At 38.0% G+C, this 18,401-nt stretch overlaps 1 protein-coding gene across 4 annotated transcripts in view; it reads right to left on the reverse strand.

Annotated features, from left to right (window-relative positions):
• Positions 1-18,401, reverse strand: part of PARD3B (par-3 family cell polarity regulator beta) — a 1,048,345-nt gene that overhangs the window by 459,121 nt on the left and 570,823 nt on the right. For all 4 annotated transcript variants that reach the window (XR_009564558.2, XM_060301965.2, XM_030854060.3 and 1 more), the window contains one exon: positions 7,780-7,965. Coding sequence is in view for 3 of the 4 variants with exons in the window: in XM_060301965.2 (XP_060157948.1) it covers positions 7,780-7,965 (186 nt within the window). In the remaining variant the exon portion in view is untranslated. The remainder of the gene's footprint in view (positions 1-7,779; positions 7,966-18,401) is intronic.

The following is an 18,401-nucleotide window of genomic DNA, read 5'->3' on the forward strand; positions in this document are numbered from 1 at the left end:
GAGAGGATTAATCATGACCAGATGTTGGTTCCTGCCTCTGCCTGTTTCTAATGGGGCCCCTGGTGAAGCCTTCGGGGACATCAGCGCCCAAATTCCAAACCCTGACTTCAGACTACAGGCAGCATTTCCTTGGAGTGGGGTAGAACGCCAGGCAGGAGGGCACCTGACTGAAAGAAAGGAATTTCCTGAACAAATATGTCTCAAGGTCCTAAAATCACTCCATGACAACATCTGCTTACTGTATTTTGGGGGAAAAAAAAAATCCAACCTAGAAAGATCCTTGCATTCCAGATTGAAATCGTTTAGCTTCATTTTCAAACAATAGCAATGAAAGGCAAAAGAATAAATCGGGATTTTAAAGTATAGTTTTTAAAACAAAGAAAGGAATAAAGAAAGTTGGTAAGACTAGAAGCATGTAAGTTCTTGTCTTGAAGGGCATCTGCCCACATAAGTCAGTGTTTTACTACATCTGTCCTAACCAATATGAATGGTACCATTCTTCCCAAATAAGAGATCTCTTTTCCAGACACAATAAATTGCGCTCTGATGTACACACCGTGGTGACGTGGCCCACACGCTTCCTTCTCAGCAAAATGCCCTTTGCATTTCTGCTCACCTGTTGAATATCTATCCTTCAAAACAAGGCTCAGCAACTGCCTTCCATTCATTTTTCTTCACAGGCAGAATTAATTGCTCCATTTCGATACCCATGATACTTTTTTATTTGTCTACCATAGTTCTTATCATATTCGAATCGTTTATGTATTTATTATGCTACCAGCTTCCTGTATTATGGAATGAGTCTTTTAAAATTTTCTGTCTCCAGTGTATTATATATTGTATAACTTGCTGTAGCTGTAGATGTTCAGGAAGTGCTTGCTAAATTGAATCACTTGAAACATCTTTCATTCAGGTGCTTTGGACCTGGTGTATGTTTCATCTACAATGGACAAACCCTGTAACTTACAAACGGTCACTGTAAGAGATTCCTGATCCCAGGCTGGCTTGGAGATGCTGGCACATGCTCAGAGAAACTTTATAATTCCAAAAGTGAAGCTTGATTACTTTCTGTGTACTAGCTCAATCTCCCCTTGTTCAGCTATTGTAAAATTTTAAATGTATCTAATTCAGTTATTAAGAGCCTCACTCCATGTTATGTAGCAAATCAGTGAAGTCCCAACAATGCACCATTTATTCAGCATCTGTGGTATATGAGACTTTAATTAAAAATAACCGAAGAGTACTTTTTAGAGCATCAAAATATACATAATCCAAACCATTCTGATATAATGTATTATAATTCTTTCCTTTTAAAAGATCTTCTGGAAACATATGGGACATAAATAAACATACTGCGACTTACAGCCTTCACTACCGTCATTAGTGAATTTTACAATTTCCTCAGCAAGAAGTTTCAGGAGCACTGACTTAGAGTCATCACAAATATTCCTTGGCCTGTTTTGCAGCAATAGCACTCTGTGCTCGTTTTACACTTCTTCTATTTCCTGTCCTTTCCGTTTTCTCTCCATCCCTTCTTATCTTCTTCCTGATCTTCTGCTTTTAGTTTACTCTGTCTTAGAAAACTGGATATTAAAAAGCTTATTAAGGTGTATGTGTTACACGAATCAAGAAGATCCTGCATGAATGCCTAACTAGATGAGAATCTCAGAGGCCTTTTCAACTTAATGAAAGGATCTTATGTATTCACTTTAAAAACAAACAAACAAAACTGTGCTCTTGTTTGTGCTAAGACTGCTAAAAGCCTGGTCTCTAAAAAGACGGACCCAGAGCGGAATGCCTAGACCAAAGCTCTGACCACATCATGAACTCAGCATCTCCGCAATGCAGGTGAACATAGCTTTTCAGGTAAGAGGTACCATTTTCAAAGTATCATGATCATGTTACATCAGCTTTTGTAGATAACAATTTAGTTTTTGATTAGGTCTACCAAGTCATATTTCTTCAAGCCTCCTGAGGCAGTCGTGGAGTTCAAAGTACACATCAATATGACACAGAGTTCTAAAATTTTATTCAGCGTGATATAAATTTATTTCTTACTTGCATTTCCATATATAAGATAAAAATATGAAAGTGCTAAAAATTGGCAAGAAAAGCAATGATTGATGCTGGTATTATGGGATTTTAAAAGTAATGTTCTCTTATACCTCTTTACAATTTATTGCAGAAAACCCATAAATGATAAGCCTGATTATATTAATTAACATATACTAACATTTTTGGTTTTTTTCTAAAAAGGAAATTGGTTTAAAATATTTGGCATAACATAGTTGATAATTCTTTTTTTCATGTTTAAGTTAGTGATTTTTTTTTTTAAGGCAAAATTATTATTGGGTATATAGTGATGGTGAATTTTTCCAGGCAGAGTTCCTGCTTTTAGTTGTTCATACAATATCACAATTTTGTGGTTGGGATGAAATATTAGAGTTTGGCTTCTAACAGGTGAGGATTTGCAATGAAGCTGTTTACACACCCAGACTGTATGGTCCTTTTGTAAGAGGTAAAAACCTGGAAGACATGACTACAGGTAATGATCTTTATAGCTCTCCACCAGTAGAAAACACTAACAATTTTAAGAAAAATGGAGAGTTGAAGAAATCATTTAACATTTGTGCTCCTTCAAATGCTGTCCTTTTTATCTTCCTTTGAACTCATTAATTATAGATCTACCACATGATTTACAGATACCAGCAGAAATGGAGGTGGAAATTACTCCCGCTAGGAACTCCTACTGACCTCCTGTTAAGTAGCTTGGAGGCTGTTAAATGTTCCATACTATGAACAGACACAGAAATTCAGTACCAAGCACCGTGTTCCCGGAAATTCTAGGACTGTGCATATTCTCTCCAAAAATGCATACTTTTCGTTATTTTAAAATAGGGGGATTGCTTGTACCATTTAATTTTTTTTAACCTATTACTAAATGGCATAAATCATGCAATTCTGCATCTCTCAGAGGCTGTATTCCAAATTTCCTAAGCATACAAGAATCAAATTACTTAAATTATGTCTATTTTATATTCTGAGTGCATGCATTTGCAATTAGCTATGTCAGGCATTTTTCTTTCATTTAATTTCATCATCATCAAGTAGTATTTGTTAAGTACAAACCTAGCTAATTAATTTTCTAGAGAATAAAAGGTATTCTTAAATTCATTCTCTCTATTTAAGAGCCCTTAAATAATCTACCTGACATATGACATTTTTTCCCATAGCAAAAACTGCCTTTAAATTTTAATTTTTACATTATTGTTTCAAGGTTTCAATAGAATGCATTACACTTCCAAAGTGAGTATATTCAAATTAAAAAACATCATTCAGAATTAGTACAACGGACTCCATGGAATTTTTATTCTTACTATAAAGGGTGTTAGTATTCTACCTTAATTTTTAAAAAATATCACCATTCTAGTTATATATTTTTCTAAAAGTAATTCATTTTTAAGGTAGAAAAATAAGCAGTTTGTTAGTATTGTCAATAGACATAAAAATGCATTTTCTCTAAAAAACATTCAGTTAAGAGTATGTGAAAAGCAAAGGAAGAGGGCTTCCCTGGTGGTGCAGTGGTTGAGAGTCCGCCTGCCGATGCAGGGGACACAGGTTCGTGCCTCGGTCCGGGAGGATCCCACATGCCATGGAGGGGCTGAGCCCGTGAGCCATGGCCGCTGAGCCTGCATGTCCGGAGCCTGTGCTCCACAACGAGAGAGGCCACAGCAGTGAGAGGCCCGCGTACCGCAAAAAAAAAAAAAAAAAAAAAAAAAAAAGATAAGAAAAGGAAGAGAAAGCCACTGATCCCAGAATTCAAAATGTTTAGCACATGAGGATGAAATTATGTTAGGTCTTCAAACTGATCGTCTAGACTTTATGTGTGCTTCCTTGGAAAAAGAAAAAACTCATTTTTATGTAGATTTTGGGAAAGGAGAATATTTTTCTCAAGTTATTATTTTTCTAACTGCACAAAGACAATATACCATTTCATTTATAACAACAACATATTCACTTTAAATTCCAATCACAAAAATGAAATTTTAGAAAAGCACCCTCCTGAAATCCTAATTTCATTCCACTCATAGTTCCCAGTTCATGAGAAAGTTAACATACATAGTTGCATCTAGTATAATTTGGTTCTGGAAGTAATTACACTACACATTCAGGGGCAAATGCCCAGGAAGAATGACAGAAACTAAAATGGAACTATGCACATTTAAGGCATGTTATTATTTAAGCAAATCAGCATCAATACTCTAATCCACATTTGGCTGTTACGCTCAGTGGTCACTTTGGCTGTACACTGAAAAGCATAGCTCAAAGGGATGTTTCAGAGGGCTCTACAAAGGACTCCATAGGCTACCGCAGCCTGAAATGGCAATTGCTGTGACCTGCCAGTAGCAGGGAAGAGTGTCTGGGCTTTACTTCTTGACATGCAGACTGGAATTTAAATATTAAGATGAGATTAAGCATTTGAATAATTCCGAATAGAGTAAAAATACTGTTACTTTGCCCTTAGAGTGGGTGAGGGATTCACTTCCAAGAGGGAATTCTAGGGTAGCTAGATGCTCTTATTTTCAAAGAGATTTATATCTTTATTAGAAATGACTCAAATAAGAGATGGAATGATAGAAAGCAGCAGCCAGAGAGGTAAGGGGCGGGGGGGCGGGGAGGGGAAGAAGGCCCTTAATTATAGTCACAGTCATCCAGGGGTTTTACATCTGGCAAGAAGTAGCCTGGCTTTGTTTACACCAATGGAAGTCCCCAGGAGAATCGAGCACACAGAAGCCACAGGAAGAATTTGGTCATACTTTTCAAAGTAGTTTAGTTTCCAAAAATCCACCTTCCCTAAAGGGGAAAACACCTTGAGAACCAATTAGTGGTAGGAAGGGCCAGGAGAAAAAGAGTGTGCCCTGGCAGGAAGATTATTTTGTTGATTTCAGGTAAAAACCTCTGGCCACATGCTGAAGTGGATGTTCCCCACGCTTATCTCCCCTCTGCCCCAGGGACAGTGCAGTCTGTTACATTTGTATCTTCTGAACAAGGACAGGAACAAAGTCTCAAAACGATTTTTGTAAAACCTAATCCTCAATCACACAACAGGTGGCAATTTTCTGAGGAGTAACAGTGGATTATTGGAACAGCAGAAGGAGAATAGAAAAATACTTTTCTTTCTCCTGGTCAATCAGATTTCTTGCGAGCAAAGCTTAGGTCTCTACCCTCTACGCTGCAGAAAGTAAACGAGACAAATGGATACTACACGTTCACAATAAGGCTAAATTCATGATTGATGCCTCTTACTATTTAAGATCAGCTATAAATATGCTGTCCAGTAGTTTTTAATGGTGTGATTGTCTGACTCAGCAAACAGTGTCAAGAAAGAAATTTACATAAATGGAAAGTGAAACCTTTCTGCAAGAAACGGGGCGTTAGAAACTGCTTAGGTAAGGAGATGCTCACTTACACAAACATGGATATACATATTAAACGTGCTCTCCAATATCGCTTGAGCTTAAGTTATTGCCCATAAAAAAGCTAAGATGTTTGCTTTTAATTTCCAAAAATTCATTTCAGTTTCAATTTTACTTGGAATAAATTCTGTAAATAGAGCTGTCATTAGGAATAAGAAGAATAATGTCAAGTTGGTATCCACAAACATGACCAAGATGCATTCTTAAACATAGCACTTGTTTAGATGGCTGGGCTCAGGATGATAAGCATGATATAAGACAGCTCCAGGACAACAGCCCCTGATGTCTGGAAATATGAATAGATGAGATGAAAGAGCTCTGTCACAGGACAGCATAGCACAGGCTCCAAAGTCAGACTGCCCGGGTTCAAATCTTAGTTTAAGCAATTCCTGGCTTTGTGACCATAGGAGAGGCACTAATCATTGAAATCTGCAATCTCTCCCAAAGAGATGGCATGATTATAATGCAGTGTGAATGTGAAGAATAAAATGAGAGAATCCACCTAAAATACTTATTATACAGTCCAGCATATATTAAGCACAAGACAGAATGAATGTTAACTGATGCTGTTGTTGCTATTATTACTATCATTTCCCATCTGCTCCTGGCTCTGCATTTCTGAGCCTGACTGGAGAGTTTGATAGATTGGATGATTGGCCCCAATTCTTCACCCTTCTCTGTACCCAAACCTTTGCCATAGACTCATCATGGGGGGACTGTTTCCCTATTCCTTAACATGGACCTTGGATTCAGTCATATGTCTTGCTTTGGCCACTGGTATGTGTGAGGAGTGACAGCATGCCAGTCTGGAACTCAGAACTAAAGAGGCTTCATGACTCTCTGCCATCAGCTAGCCTGGTAGTCCAAGGTGTAGTTAAAATATGTGGAGCACGCTCAGACCTGTAGATCTATGGTGCGATAGAGACATACCAGCCTGAATCAAAGCCCTTCTAGTTGCCCTGCAGGGCCACGAGGGAAGTAAAGGCTTACAGATGTATGTTACTGAAATGTTGTCATTACTTATATGCAACAGAAGCTAACTGATCCAAGGAGTGCATTAAAGAGTTATCTATCCCCAACGCATTTCTTCTTTCCCAAAGAAAAAGACATTAGCTCAGTGTCTAGGTCTGAAGCAAAAGTGGAATGATTAAGTGTGAAGAAACAAATGCTTCAATAAAGCCAGGATCCTTGGACCAGGGGGGCCTCCTGTAAACTCTAACTATGCCTTCGTGGCTTTTGAGTGGGAGAAGGCACACATTATTAATATCAAAATGATTTTAAAATGGCTAACATGTATTCAACGTTTATCATAGGTGCGGTGCTAGGCATTTTATATCTATTGTCTTTTTTTGTCCTCACAAGAGCACCAGGAAGCAGGCACTACTAATTTTACTAATTTTACACAAGAGGAAACTCAAGCACACTGAGGACAAGTAAGGTGCCTACATTCACCCACGGTGAGAGTAGTGAGGGCAGGACTCGAGCTCGGGAAGCCTCACTGCATGGCATGAGACGATGATGATGGTGAGGGCAGCTGACGATAAGCACAAGAGGGGGTGTTTTCCCCCCTCTCTGTAATCACTTCACTGCTTTAATCACATTGTGCACATTACTGCATTCAATCCTTAGAACCCTACACATTAGGTATTATTATTAATGATGCGCTACTTGGAGCACATGGTGGTAGAGTTGCATGTGAACTCAGGCAAATCTAGTTAACCATTATATTATGGTAACAGCGATGATCATGTTGCCTGCCCCTGTATGAAAGAGCAGAATCACGTTCTTCTCCTTTTATCTGGAAATTTATAAGCTTCTCTAAGTTCAAAGGCAAATATGCATTCCCAGTGGATTTTCCAGTGTATAAAATGTGATAAATGACTTGTAATTTGTACTACAGTCTCTCCGATTCCACTGAACTTTCACTCTTACAAGCACAAGAAGTATAGTTTCTTATTTGTTGCTTGGATGTTGACGTGTTTTTAGTTTTGCTTTTCTGATTTCATATTTTTAGGTTCAACTTTATTAGGTTACAAACTCAGAAGAATCCTAACAGTAATTAAAAATAATGTAAAAGAGAATACTAATCATGGTGAGTTTTAAGAACTATCAATAGGACATGACCACTTAAAGTATGAAAACAAACTGTCACCCAGATCTGTTCACACATACATTCCCTGCGTCTGGCAGGAAAGCCTCAGTGGTCTCAAGCCTTTAGACACTTTCTCCATCCAATCCCCAGGCACAACGATGACATCTCTAAATATCTTCTCATTGATGTGCAAACGTCACCCCTACCTACCTTAAAAGCAGCACCTCCGTGGATGATGGATTTGATAAAAATCCCCAAGTCTGTTCCAGTTTCTCGAGATTTGTTCCCCTTCAAGCTCACCCCAAGACCAGCAGAACCAGAATCATTCAGGGGGATCTCGAAGGTGAGTTGCTCAGTTGTTTCCAGGGAGAGTGCGTAGCAGTCAGGTTCTCCTTTCTGTTGGAAATACACACGAAAGGAGTAAAGGAGGAGAAAGCAGATTAATATTTATACACTCAGATGGCCAAACACAGATGCAACCGGCAAGATGGGATGACTGGACCTCTAATAGCTGTAATTCTGCTCCGGGTGGGCAAAGGCTGGTCTCTCTCTGCAGGGGCCACCATCACATTGATGGAGTGGAAGGGAGAGGTTCCTGGGAATAATATTTGGTGATGGTCAACAGAGAGGATTCTTTGGCAAGGCTCTCCTACCATTTGAAACATTCGAAAAGTATTTGAAAATTCAGCAGGATATTCTCAATAATTAAAGAGAATGGACATTACTTAGGGAATCTTAGGTACCAGAAAAGATCTTAGAGGTAATGTGATCTCAACACCTTTATTTTACAGATGAAGAAACAGGAGCTCAGTGTAGAAACGTTCTAAAATTTTGGGGAATATTTGGCTTCTATAATTTAAAACATATCGTTTACCGTGGAAGCAAGGCTATTGATAAAGACTGTCAATAGGATACCGAACACTGAAAAAATAAACTGTTGATTTTAAAGTTAGAGATGTGATTTTTAACAGCTATCACTGAATTAAATTTCACTTTGTCAAAACTCATGCCTTAAGCTTGCTCCTTTGGATAGTATAACTCACTGGCAATTGGTTTTTGAACCTAAACAAAAATGATAATGCACAACAAATATTCATGTCATCGCTGACAAATGACACTTAGCCATAAGCCTAGCTGTTCTAAAAAAATTACAGAGTATGGTAGCAAAAGGCATAATTAGGGTTCAGGTCTCCAGGGAGAAGCATGCAGTTAATCATATCCGGTCCCTAGTGCTTTCAAATATACAGAAGTGGGGATAGAAAAGTGCTGTCCACATGATAAAGTGTATAGGCGCCCCTCCTGCATCCTTCCCGAGCTTGCAGAAATGTGAAACTCTGCCCCAGTGTTTAACTGAAAAATTTGAAAATGAGATAGCCCTGGAAACCACCAACTCATTCCAGGTCGGTAGTTCCTTCTGCTCTATAATTATGTCTAGAGACTCTCATCTTAAGGTCACTGTGAGGGACACTTATGTAAAATTATGTATTTTAAAAATTATCGTGAATGTCTGAATGTCAGTCACAAAATAACAACTATAAAATCAGAAGTAGCAAAGAACCCACAATTAAAACAGGATTAAGAGGTCTGATCATAGCCAGATCCACTGACATGGCATCTTCGACTCCTCCCAAAGTAGAGAAAGCCCATGTCTAGCCTTAGAGAAATAGTTCCTTCATTTAATTTCACTGTAAGTGAAGTTAGCTGTAAAGATTTTGACAAGGGGTAGTTTCAAAGAAATTAAACTTTACTGCTTAATTTAATAAATCTATTACAGGTTAGCTCTTTTAACTAACTCATTATATTACTACCTAAGAAACAAATCCCATTATTTGATACAAAGCAGCTCAGGCTTTCTTTAACCTTAGCACAGGTGACATTTGGGGCCTGATAATTCCTTATGGGGGCTGTCCTGTGCATTGAAAGATACTTAGCAGAATCCCTGGCTACTACCCACTAGATGCCAGTAGTATCTCCTTTCCCAGTTGTGACAATCAAAACTGCCTTTAGACACTGCCAAATGTCCCCAGGGGTCAAAATCACCTTTAGGTGAACACCACTGCCCTGAACCAACAATTGTCAAATGCAGTCCAGTTCAAGGCAACCAGGGTCTAGAGAGGCAATGTGGACTGCAGTGAGTGCTGCCTGATGATAGGTTCCTAAGTACCAGGAAGGGGTGGCAGTAAAAGTCCCTGCAATCAACTGGGTCTCATGCTCAAAGGCTCACGACAGAGCACTGAGCTGGTCAGAATGAACTCCTAAGGAAGTCTGCTATGTATTGTATTAGCTACGTCTCTGGTTATATGGCAGCTAAGTTTTCAGAGGCAGAAATGCAAACTTTGTGGGACGAACAGAGTATGAAAAGTGAAAAATACTGAATTATTTGGTGTGTGTGTGTATGTGTATGTATATATATTCACATATATATAAAATACTGCTTTTTACTTATATTAAAACACAGAAGAAAGATGCAGTCTACCAAGTGGTGTTTGCTAAATTAGTTATGCATACATATATATATATAATATATATGCTGTTTTTGTACTTTTTAATTAAGAATCACAGAATTATATAAAACAGTGGTGAAACAGACTTTTAATCATGTGAGAATATGACAGTATTAGGCATAAAAGCTTACGTATACAGTACATTTCAATATGTAACATACACTCTATACTCATATTCAGACACCTACTCATCTACCTATTACCTGCCTGCCTTCCACCCCCGTCCCATCTATCTGCATAGGAAAAAACTTGGTTATCTACTGCCACTGCAATATGGACTGTTATTTTCTTCTTTATAATTTGTTTTCCAACACTTCTCAATTATAAAAGAATGTTTTTAAAAGGAATTTATGAAGATATAAGAACCATTTGCTGTATTATTGCACTGCCAAGTAGAGAGATGGTCAACACATCTCTATAATGACACGCATGTACACATTTACACACACATGCACATAGATATACACATACGTCTAATATAATCAATGCTAGATATTTATACACCCTACAGTAGTATTTATACTATACATATTTTTTAACACTACACACAATACATAATATGTATATATGCTCTATAAATATAGGTGTATGTGTGTGTATACTAACTCCTCTTAGAGTCACCCATGACCCTCATGTTGGTAAATTCGAGGGTCAATCCTTGGCTTTCATCTTACTTGGTCTACAGTAGCATGAGACCCAAATTATCAAGCCCTACTTTCTGAAACACTTTCTTCTCTTGGTTCCAGGACACCACTTTTCAGCGTTCATCTCCTACTTCACTGTCTACTCCTTTTCCAATCCCTTTTGCAGCCTCTTCCTAATCTCACCAATCCCTAAATACTAGTGTCCTAAGAATCAATCATCTGACCTTTTCTCTTCTCTCCCAACCTCACTTTCAAAGTTACCTCATCTAACTTCTGCCCCCAATCCTTTGTGTCACCTCCTCCCTCTGCTTTGAATATTCCTCCCTTACATTCCTGCAGACCTTCTTCCCTTATTGCCTTCTATTCTGTGTTCAAAAGTCAATGTATCAGTGAGGTCTTCCCTGATCATTCAGTTTAAAATTGTTTTAAGGTTCTCCCAATACTACCCTACCCATGTCCATTATCCCGATTTGCTTTTTCTCCATTTATCACATATTTTTCTAGCATTTATCACATACTATGTACTTGCTTGCGTACTTTTTTTCATAGTGTCTGTTGAATGCAGAAACTTTTATATTGCTCTGTTTTTTTTCCATCAATGTATCACTGATGCTTAAAACAGTGCGAGACTCAAAAATAGGCCCTGGATAGGCCCTAGGTTCCTGCTATTCTGGATTTCATTACTTTAAATGTTTACACAAATTAGTTTTTACATTAAAAATAATTGTAAAGAGCATACAGTATCACAGTTATAAGAAACCTTAAAAGTAACCTTGTCTAATTTCCATTGTCATACCACACTTCCTCCTCCTAGGAGAGATGATAACCCAGCTCAGCTTCAGCATCATATTCTCAATGAAGGCACCATAGCTACCAATCTGTGACAAATCTGTGTCATAGCTACCAATCTGTGACAAATGTTGGACTGTTCATGATTTAAAATTGCATCATGTACCTCAAATCATAAGTGAACATTGCAAACAACAATACTCATGGTACATTTCATCAAGTTTGGGAAGCCCTGTGATCAAGTACCCAAAGCCACATTTTATCTACCTGCCTTCCTGTCTAGGCATCCATGCATATACACATGTATGCACATACACAGATATAAATAGAAGTTTCATGAGACAATACTTACCGAGAGGGCAACACATTCTAATGTTTTCTATTCTATTTCATTATTTTTAAAAATTTGTTACGACCCACTACATTAATTTCATAGTCCAATAATGAACCACAGTTTTCAATCTGGAAAACACTGCAATGATATATAAAGGCATTGTTTTTATTAAATAAAAAAAACGAGATGGAATGCAAAACCAAATGGTGAGTAAAATGTTAACTGCCTTTTCTTTCCTAATTTTCATAAGCCATTTTAATGCTTTATCTTACCTATCCCCTAGCCCTTAACTAACCCTTTATTCTCATTTACACAAACTTCCTTCAAGTTCCTACAGATGTTGTTCTGTTATCATCCTAATTATATATCTCTCCGCTTCTCCTTCCCATTCAGTTATTTCTTTTTCTATTTCTCCATTCTCTCAGTTTGTTCCCTGAAATACTATTTCACTTTCTAAGCATAGTGAATAATCTCTCACAGTTGGAATTCGGATATGAGACTGGCCCATTCTGGCTTGAGTGAAAAGAGTCAATCAACAAATTTCTGCTAACAAACCAGTCATTCAACAAATTGTTATCAAGCATCTACTATGTATCAACACTGCAATGTGAAATGGCCAGTCTACACAGAACATAATTGGTAAAAACGTTGTTGAACAACATGCCAGGGCCTTTCTGTTTCACTCACAGTATTATCTGACATGAAGAAATAGAGTTTAACAATAGAAGAGAGGAAACAGAGGAATCTACATAGTAGGAGCTTGACAGATATACAACCATTTTTATCAAACAAATATCAAAAGTAATTATTTGGTGTGAGGGGAGGAAAGAGAGGCAGGAAGATGGATGACTAAGGAGCCATCCATATTGTTAGCTTAAGAGTGTTCCAAATGAGGCTATCTCTGGAATAACAAATGTCCCTGTATTGCAAAGCAGTGTTGTTTCACGCATGCAAGTGGTAATAACCCAGTCTTTCAAAGCCTGGGGGAATCTCCAGTCCACAGGCCAATGTTCAATTTCCCAGAAGCCCAGGTCAGACCTGAAAGCATCCATGCTGAGCCTTTTATGGCCCTCATTTCATTAAATGCTGTGCTCTTGGCTCAGCACGAGCAAGTTCTGGATGTCTTTGCCCCGCCTCCCAAATGTGTAATTAGTTTGTGTTTGGAGCAGCTTAACTTTATGCAAGAGTTATGTTTTACCGGCAATCATTTTGTCAGTTACAAAACTCAAACAAAGGGGCTTTAAGGCAAAAAAAAAAAAAAAAAAAAAAAAAAAAGCAAAGCAAAGCTTTTTTTTTTTAATATAAAGCAAAAGCCAGACCTGGCAATTCTGCCAGGATGGATATTTTATAATTATCACTGCTGAATTTGCCTAAATAAATTCTCAAGAATTTAAGGTGATGAAACTTTTGTTACAGCTAAATAAATTTTCACAACAATGAAAGGATAAGACACCTTGAGGACACTTAATTTTCTGAACATTTTTAATCTTCTGAAAAAGCATGGGTAGCTATTATTAGCATGAAAGGTTTTTGGCCAATTGGATTACATAGAATTTTTTTTTTTTTTTTTTTTTTGCGGTACACGGGCCTCTCACTGTTGTGGCCTCTCCCGTTGCGGAGCACAGGCTCCAGATGCGCAGGCTCAGAGGCCATGGCTCACGGGCCCAGCCGCTCTGCGGCATGTGGGATCTTCCCAGACCGGGGCACGAACCCGTGTCCCCTGCATCGGCAGGCGGACTCTCAACCACTGCGCCACCAGGGAAGCCCAGATTACATAGAATTTAAAATGTGAATATTGCCCTATAGTGGAGATCAGAGACTCATTCCAACAGCTGGGAAGCATTTTATTTTAGATTGTACTTTTAAGAGAGTCAAGAAAAGACGACGACGAGAGATGAGCTAGCGCATGCAAAGCTATGTGTGATCTAAAGACAACCATTGTAATAAATAGCAAAGGACTTTCCCACCACTACTGCTAAACCAGAAGAATTATTGGTGATTTACAAGTAGGCAGATTATCTTTTAAAGTCTTTGCCCTCTGAACAATATAGACAAATCACCAAAAAGAATCAGAAATCATAGTACAGATAATCTTTAAAATTCTGAATTATACTACAGGTGGTTGCAAATTAACCCCAAACTCAATACTATATACCTATCACACAGAAAAGGAAAATGTAAGTTAATGTTGCAGTAAGTAGGGCAGAAGCTTCACAGAGCTATGTGTAAACAACACTGCCATTTACTTTTAATGAAGGAACGATTTTTAATGATATTGTTAGCTCAGTAATCAATATTTTAAATATATGTTCTTATGTGATGTTTTAAAGTATACATTCATTCATTTTAAAGTAATTTAAAATCAAATATCTGAAAGATGAAAATACTATAAACTATTTGTAACTGAGACACTTTTTCATGTGTTTTGAAATCCACTCCCCAGAAAGGGGGCAGAAAGGGGAACTACTGAAAGCAAGAGCTGGTCTCTGACTTAACTTATCAAAAACCAATTTCCTTTATGTAAAGGATTAATCTAATACCAGAAAACAAATGTCAAAAAATGGCCATTCTTTACTGCCTGTTCAATATAAAAGTACCTTAATATAATACTAAGTCAGAGATTAAAGCTAACAAAAGTAATGTCAGTCAGAGTTAAGATTCCTATAGCAACCTTTTTTCCCTCCTACTTACAGTATATATACTTGAAAGATCAGCAAATTCAACAGTTTAAGCACACTGGAAAGTTTTTTTTTCCTTTTCAGATATAGATTAAAGAAGTGAAAATAATATTTTGTGTCATGAAATGTAATATAAATTAGTATTTTATAATTCAGACAGCAAGTGTTTTTATAAAACTAGAACCTGCTTTGTTAATATCAAGAAACAACAGATCTTTTTGTTTTGTGTTTAGTCTCTCTTATTAGAAGTCAAAAGACTTTAAAGTATTTTACAGGCAATAATTCAGTAGTTAAAATACAAAAATACATGCTTTTATATGAATATAAGATTCAAGAACAAACAAAATGATTGTAATATCCAGTGATCTAAAAAGGAAGCAGGGTGGGCCTGATTCTACGAGGAGCAGACCCATTTGAGAAACTGGGTTCCTAGGTGAAATACTTCTAATATTTTGTCATCGCAAAGACACTACATGCCAGGCTACCTGCATTTAATGCCTTTAAAAGACAACAGAACTATCAAGGACAAAAGTAAACATAAATAAAAATACACAGCACTGCAGGAAGTGGGCTCCCGGTTAGGGTGCTTGCTCTGACCACAGCTCAGCCCGGCCCACTTCTCAGGAAGTGGGTGGCCCCTGACCCCATGACACAGTCAGTCCACAGGCTGCTAGCGCTCCCCGAGGACGTCTGGCCCGAGGCCATGTCCAATTAGGGCTGGCTTCAGTAACCAACAAACTGATTCCTTCTCAGACTTGGATCATTCTAAGGTCTAACACACAGAGGCACAATCATTGCATATGCGGAAAAAGAGGAGGGTTTCCATGATGACCGATTCTAGGGAAATGGTTTATGTTAGGACTTTTCAGTGCTTTTAAAAGTTAACACACATTCCCTAATTTACTTGACCATGGAACGCATCTTTGCATGAAGTGTATTACAGGAAAGTGTTCCCTAGCGTACACTTAAAGAAATACTGCATTAGAGAACGCAGGGAAGGTCAGGCTAGAAAGGAATGGAGCAGAGAACAGAGAAGACTCCAGAAAGAAATCTTGTAGGTCAGGAACAAGGTCCCAGAGATGCCACATAACCTCACGGTTCAACCTTCCAGTTCCATTATTTCTGCATCACACTCTGGGTACATGTCATATGTCACAATTACCATCAACAACAAAAAGAATCATGCAAGGAAAGTACAGTCTCATGCCAGGCTTCAAAAGATGCAGAATACAAGTACATTCTGAAGCTTTTAGAATAAGGGAGTCCTTATTCCATAAAGGGGAATAAATGACATTTAGTTTCCTGATGTGAAATTAAAAAAAAAAAAATTAAATTTGTCTGGGACTGGGAGATTTCTGAAGATAGTTTAAAGACAATGAATTACAGGTTGTTTTCACTGGGCTCTTAGGAAGTGTGAAGTCACAGAATAAAATCTTAAATCATCAGAGTGAATATGTAAGAATGTTCTACATAACACCCTCCATTCTTAGTCTATGGGTCATTGTTTAGGGTACAAGCTCTTTTAGTAAAGATGATATACCTTTTGTCCCAACTCAAGAATTCTAAAGGCAGTGATTACATCTCAGGTACCTACATTCTCCCTAGAGGACCCAGTAAATGTTCTTTTACTTTAAGGCACAGAGAGTCATGTTCATTAACTTATGCTATAATGAAGTAACAGTACTACCACAACCTCAAGAAAGTAATATTTTCATGAGGGCTGAGGGAGGCGGAGTTTGCTTGTTGGTTAAGCCTTATAAGAAAATAACGTAATAGGAATATAACCACTTTAACCCTACCCTTTTCTCTGATGTCTGAACTGCATCTAATGAGACTCCAGCTGGAAACCAATCCCCTTTAGTATAGTATTAATGATAAATAATCTTAAATTCCAAATAGAGATTGAGAAATCTCAGTGGGAAACAACCGTTTTAAATTCACAGTACATGCTTACTGTTGTAATGAGAATATTCTTACCATACATATATGCCATTTGTAGATAAAGACACATAATTTGCCTTTTATCTTAATAATTAAATCAATTACACTGTTAAAATTAATTTTCAGATAAAAATAACTATAAAATAAGAAGTCATTTAGGTTCTAGAGTATAAAACCCATTAGATTTAAAATGTGGATATGTCTTCCTAGCCTCACTACTGCTAACAAATTGATGGGAGAAGGGAGGGAAATCTACCCAGAGTTCATTAATGGGGAAAAGTGAACGGATGTGTCAGTCAGCTGTTGCCTCCCAAATACTGCATGACAAACCAATCCCAAAACTGTGATATGAACAATAAGGCATTTATTTCCAGCTCACATTTCTCAGGTTGACTGCTGTCTGGCTGATCTAGGCTGGGTTCAGGTAGGCTGGCTTCCAAACTGTGGATGAGGTGCATGTCTGCTCCACAGATCTCTTAACTTCCTTAGACCACTGGGTATCTGAAACATGTTTCTCACATGAGGAAAGGCAGGAATGCAAAAATGAAAGTACATCTAAAGCCTTTGCCCACAAAACATCTACTAACATCTCAATGGCCAAATAAATTCATATAGCCAAGTCTACAGGCTAAGTGTGGAAATACTCTCCACACATCATGAGACCATAACCAAAATATAGGTATTTAATGCTACCATTTGGAAGTGAAGAACTGAGACAAATAATCCCATCCAACAACTGGGTGATACACACACACGCGCACAAGGGAGATATCCAGGGCTAATGATATATCACAGGGTTTATATTTCTCTTAATCATGTCTTTTCTTTTGGTAACACATTTTCTATTTGACACATATATGCATCTGTTATAGTCTGCATGTTTTCGTACCCCCAAAATTCATATGTTGAAATCCTAATCTCCAAGGAGATAGTTTTAAGGGGTGGGGCCTTTGGGAGGTGATTAGGTCATGAAGGCGACACCCTCATGGGATTGGTGCCTTTATTAAAGAGACCCCACAGAGATTCCTAGCCCTTCCACCATACAGAGATACAATAAGAAGTCTGCAACCCAAAAGACGGCCCTCACCTGACCATGCAGGCACCCTGACCTTGGACTTCCAGCCTCCAGAACTGTGAGAAATAAGTTTTTACTGTTTATAAGCTATCCAGTGTGTGGTACTGTTATAGCATCCCTACCAGAATGAGACATCAGGTTATAGTCATCCTACAGTTTGGCCTTCAGAGTGGCTTCTGGGTCTGTGAGATCTCACCAAGAGAGAGGAAGTAGGTAGCCTAGATCTAAGAAGACTCCCTCTTTAACATTCTTGCACTGTTTCTGCCAGGTTCTTTTTTTTTTTTTTTTTGAATGTTATTATTCTTATTAGTTATCTATTTTATACATATTAGTGTACATATGGCAACCCTAAGCTCCCAGTTCATCCCACCACCCCCACCCCCAACCCCCGCTTCCCCGCTTGGTGTCCATATGTTTGTTCTCTACATCTGTGTCTCAATTTCTGCCCTGCAAACCGGTTCTCCTGTACCATTCTTCTAGGTTCCACATATACGTGTTAATATACATTTGTTGTTCTCTTTCTGACTTACTTAACTCTGCATGACAGTCTCTAGGTCCATCCACGTCTCTATACAAATAACCCAATTTTGTTCCTTATTATGGCTGAGTAATATTCCATTGTATATATGTACCACATCTTCTTTATCCATTCATCAGTTGATGGGCATTTAGGTTGCTTCCACGACCTGGCTACTGTAAACAGTGCTGCAATGAAGAGTGGGGTGCATGTGTCTTTTTGAATTATGGTTTTCTCTGGGTATATGACCAGTAATGGGATTGCTGGGTCATATGGTAGTTCTATTTTTAGTTTTTTAAGGAATCTCCATACTGCTCTCCACAGTGGTTGTGTCAATTTACATTTCCACC

This window comes from Globicephala melas, chromosome 7 (assembly GCF_963455315.2).
Source record: "Globicephala melas chromosome 7, mGloMel1.2, whole genome shotgun sequence".
Classification (NCBI taxonomy): domain Eukaryota; kingdom Metazoa; phylum Chordata; class Mammalia; order Artiodactyla; family Delphinidae; genus Globicephala; species Globicephala melas.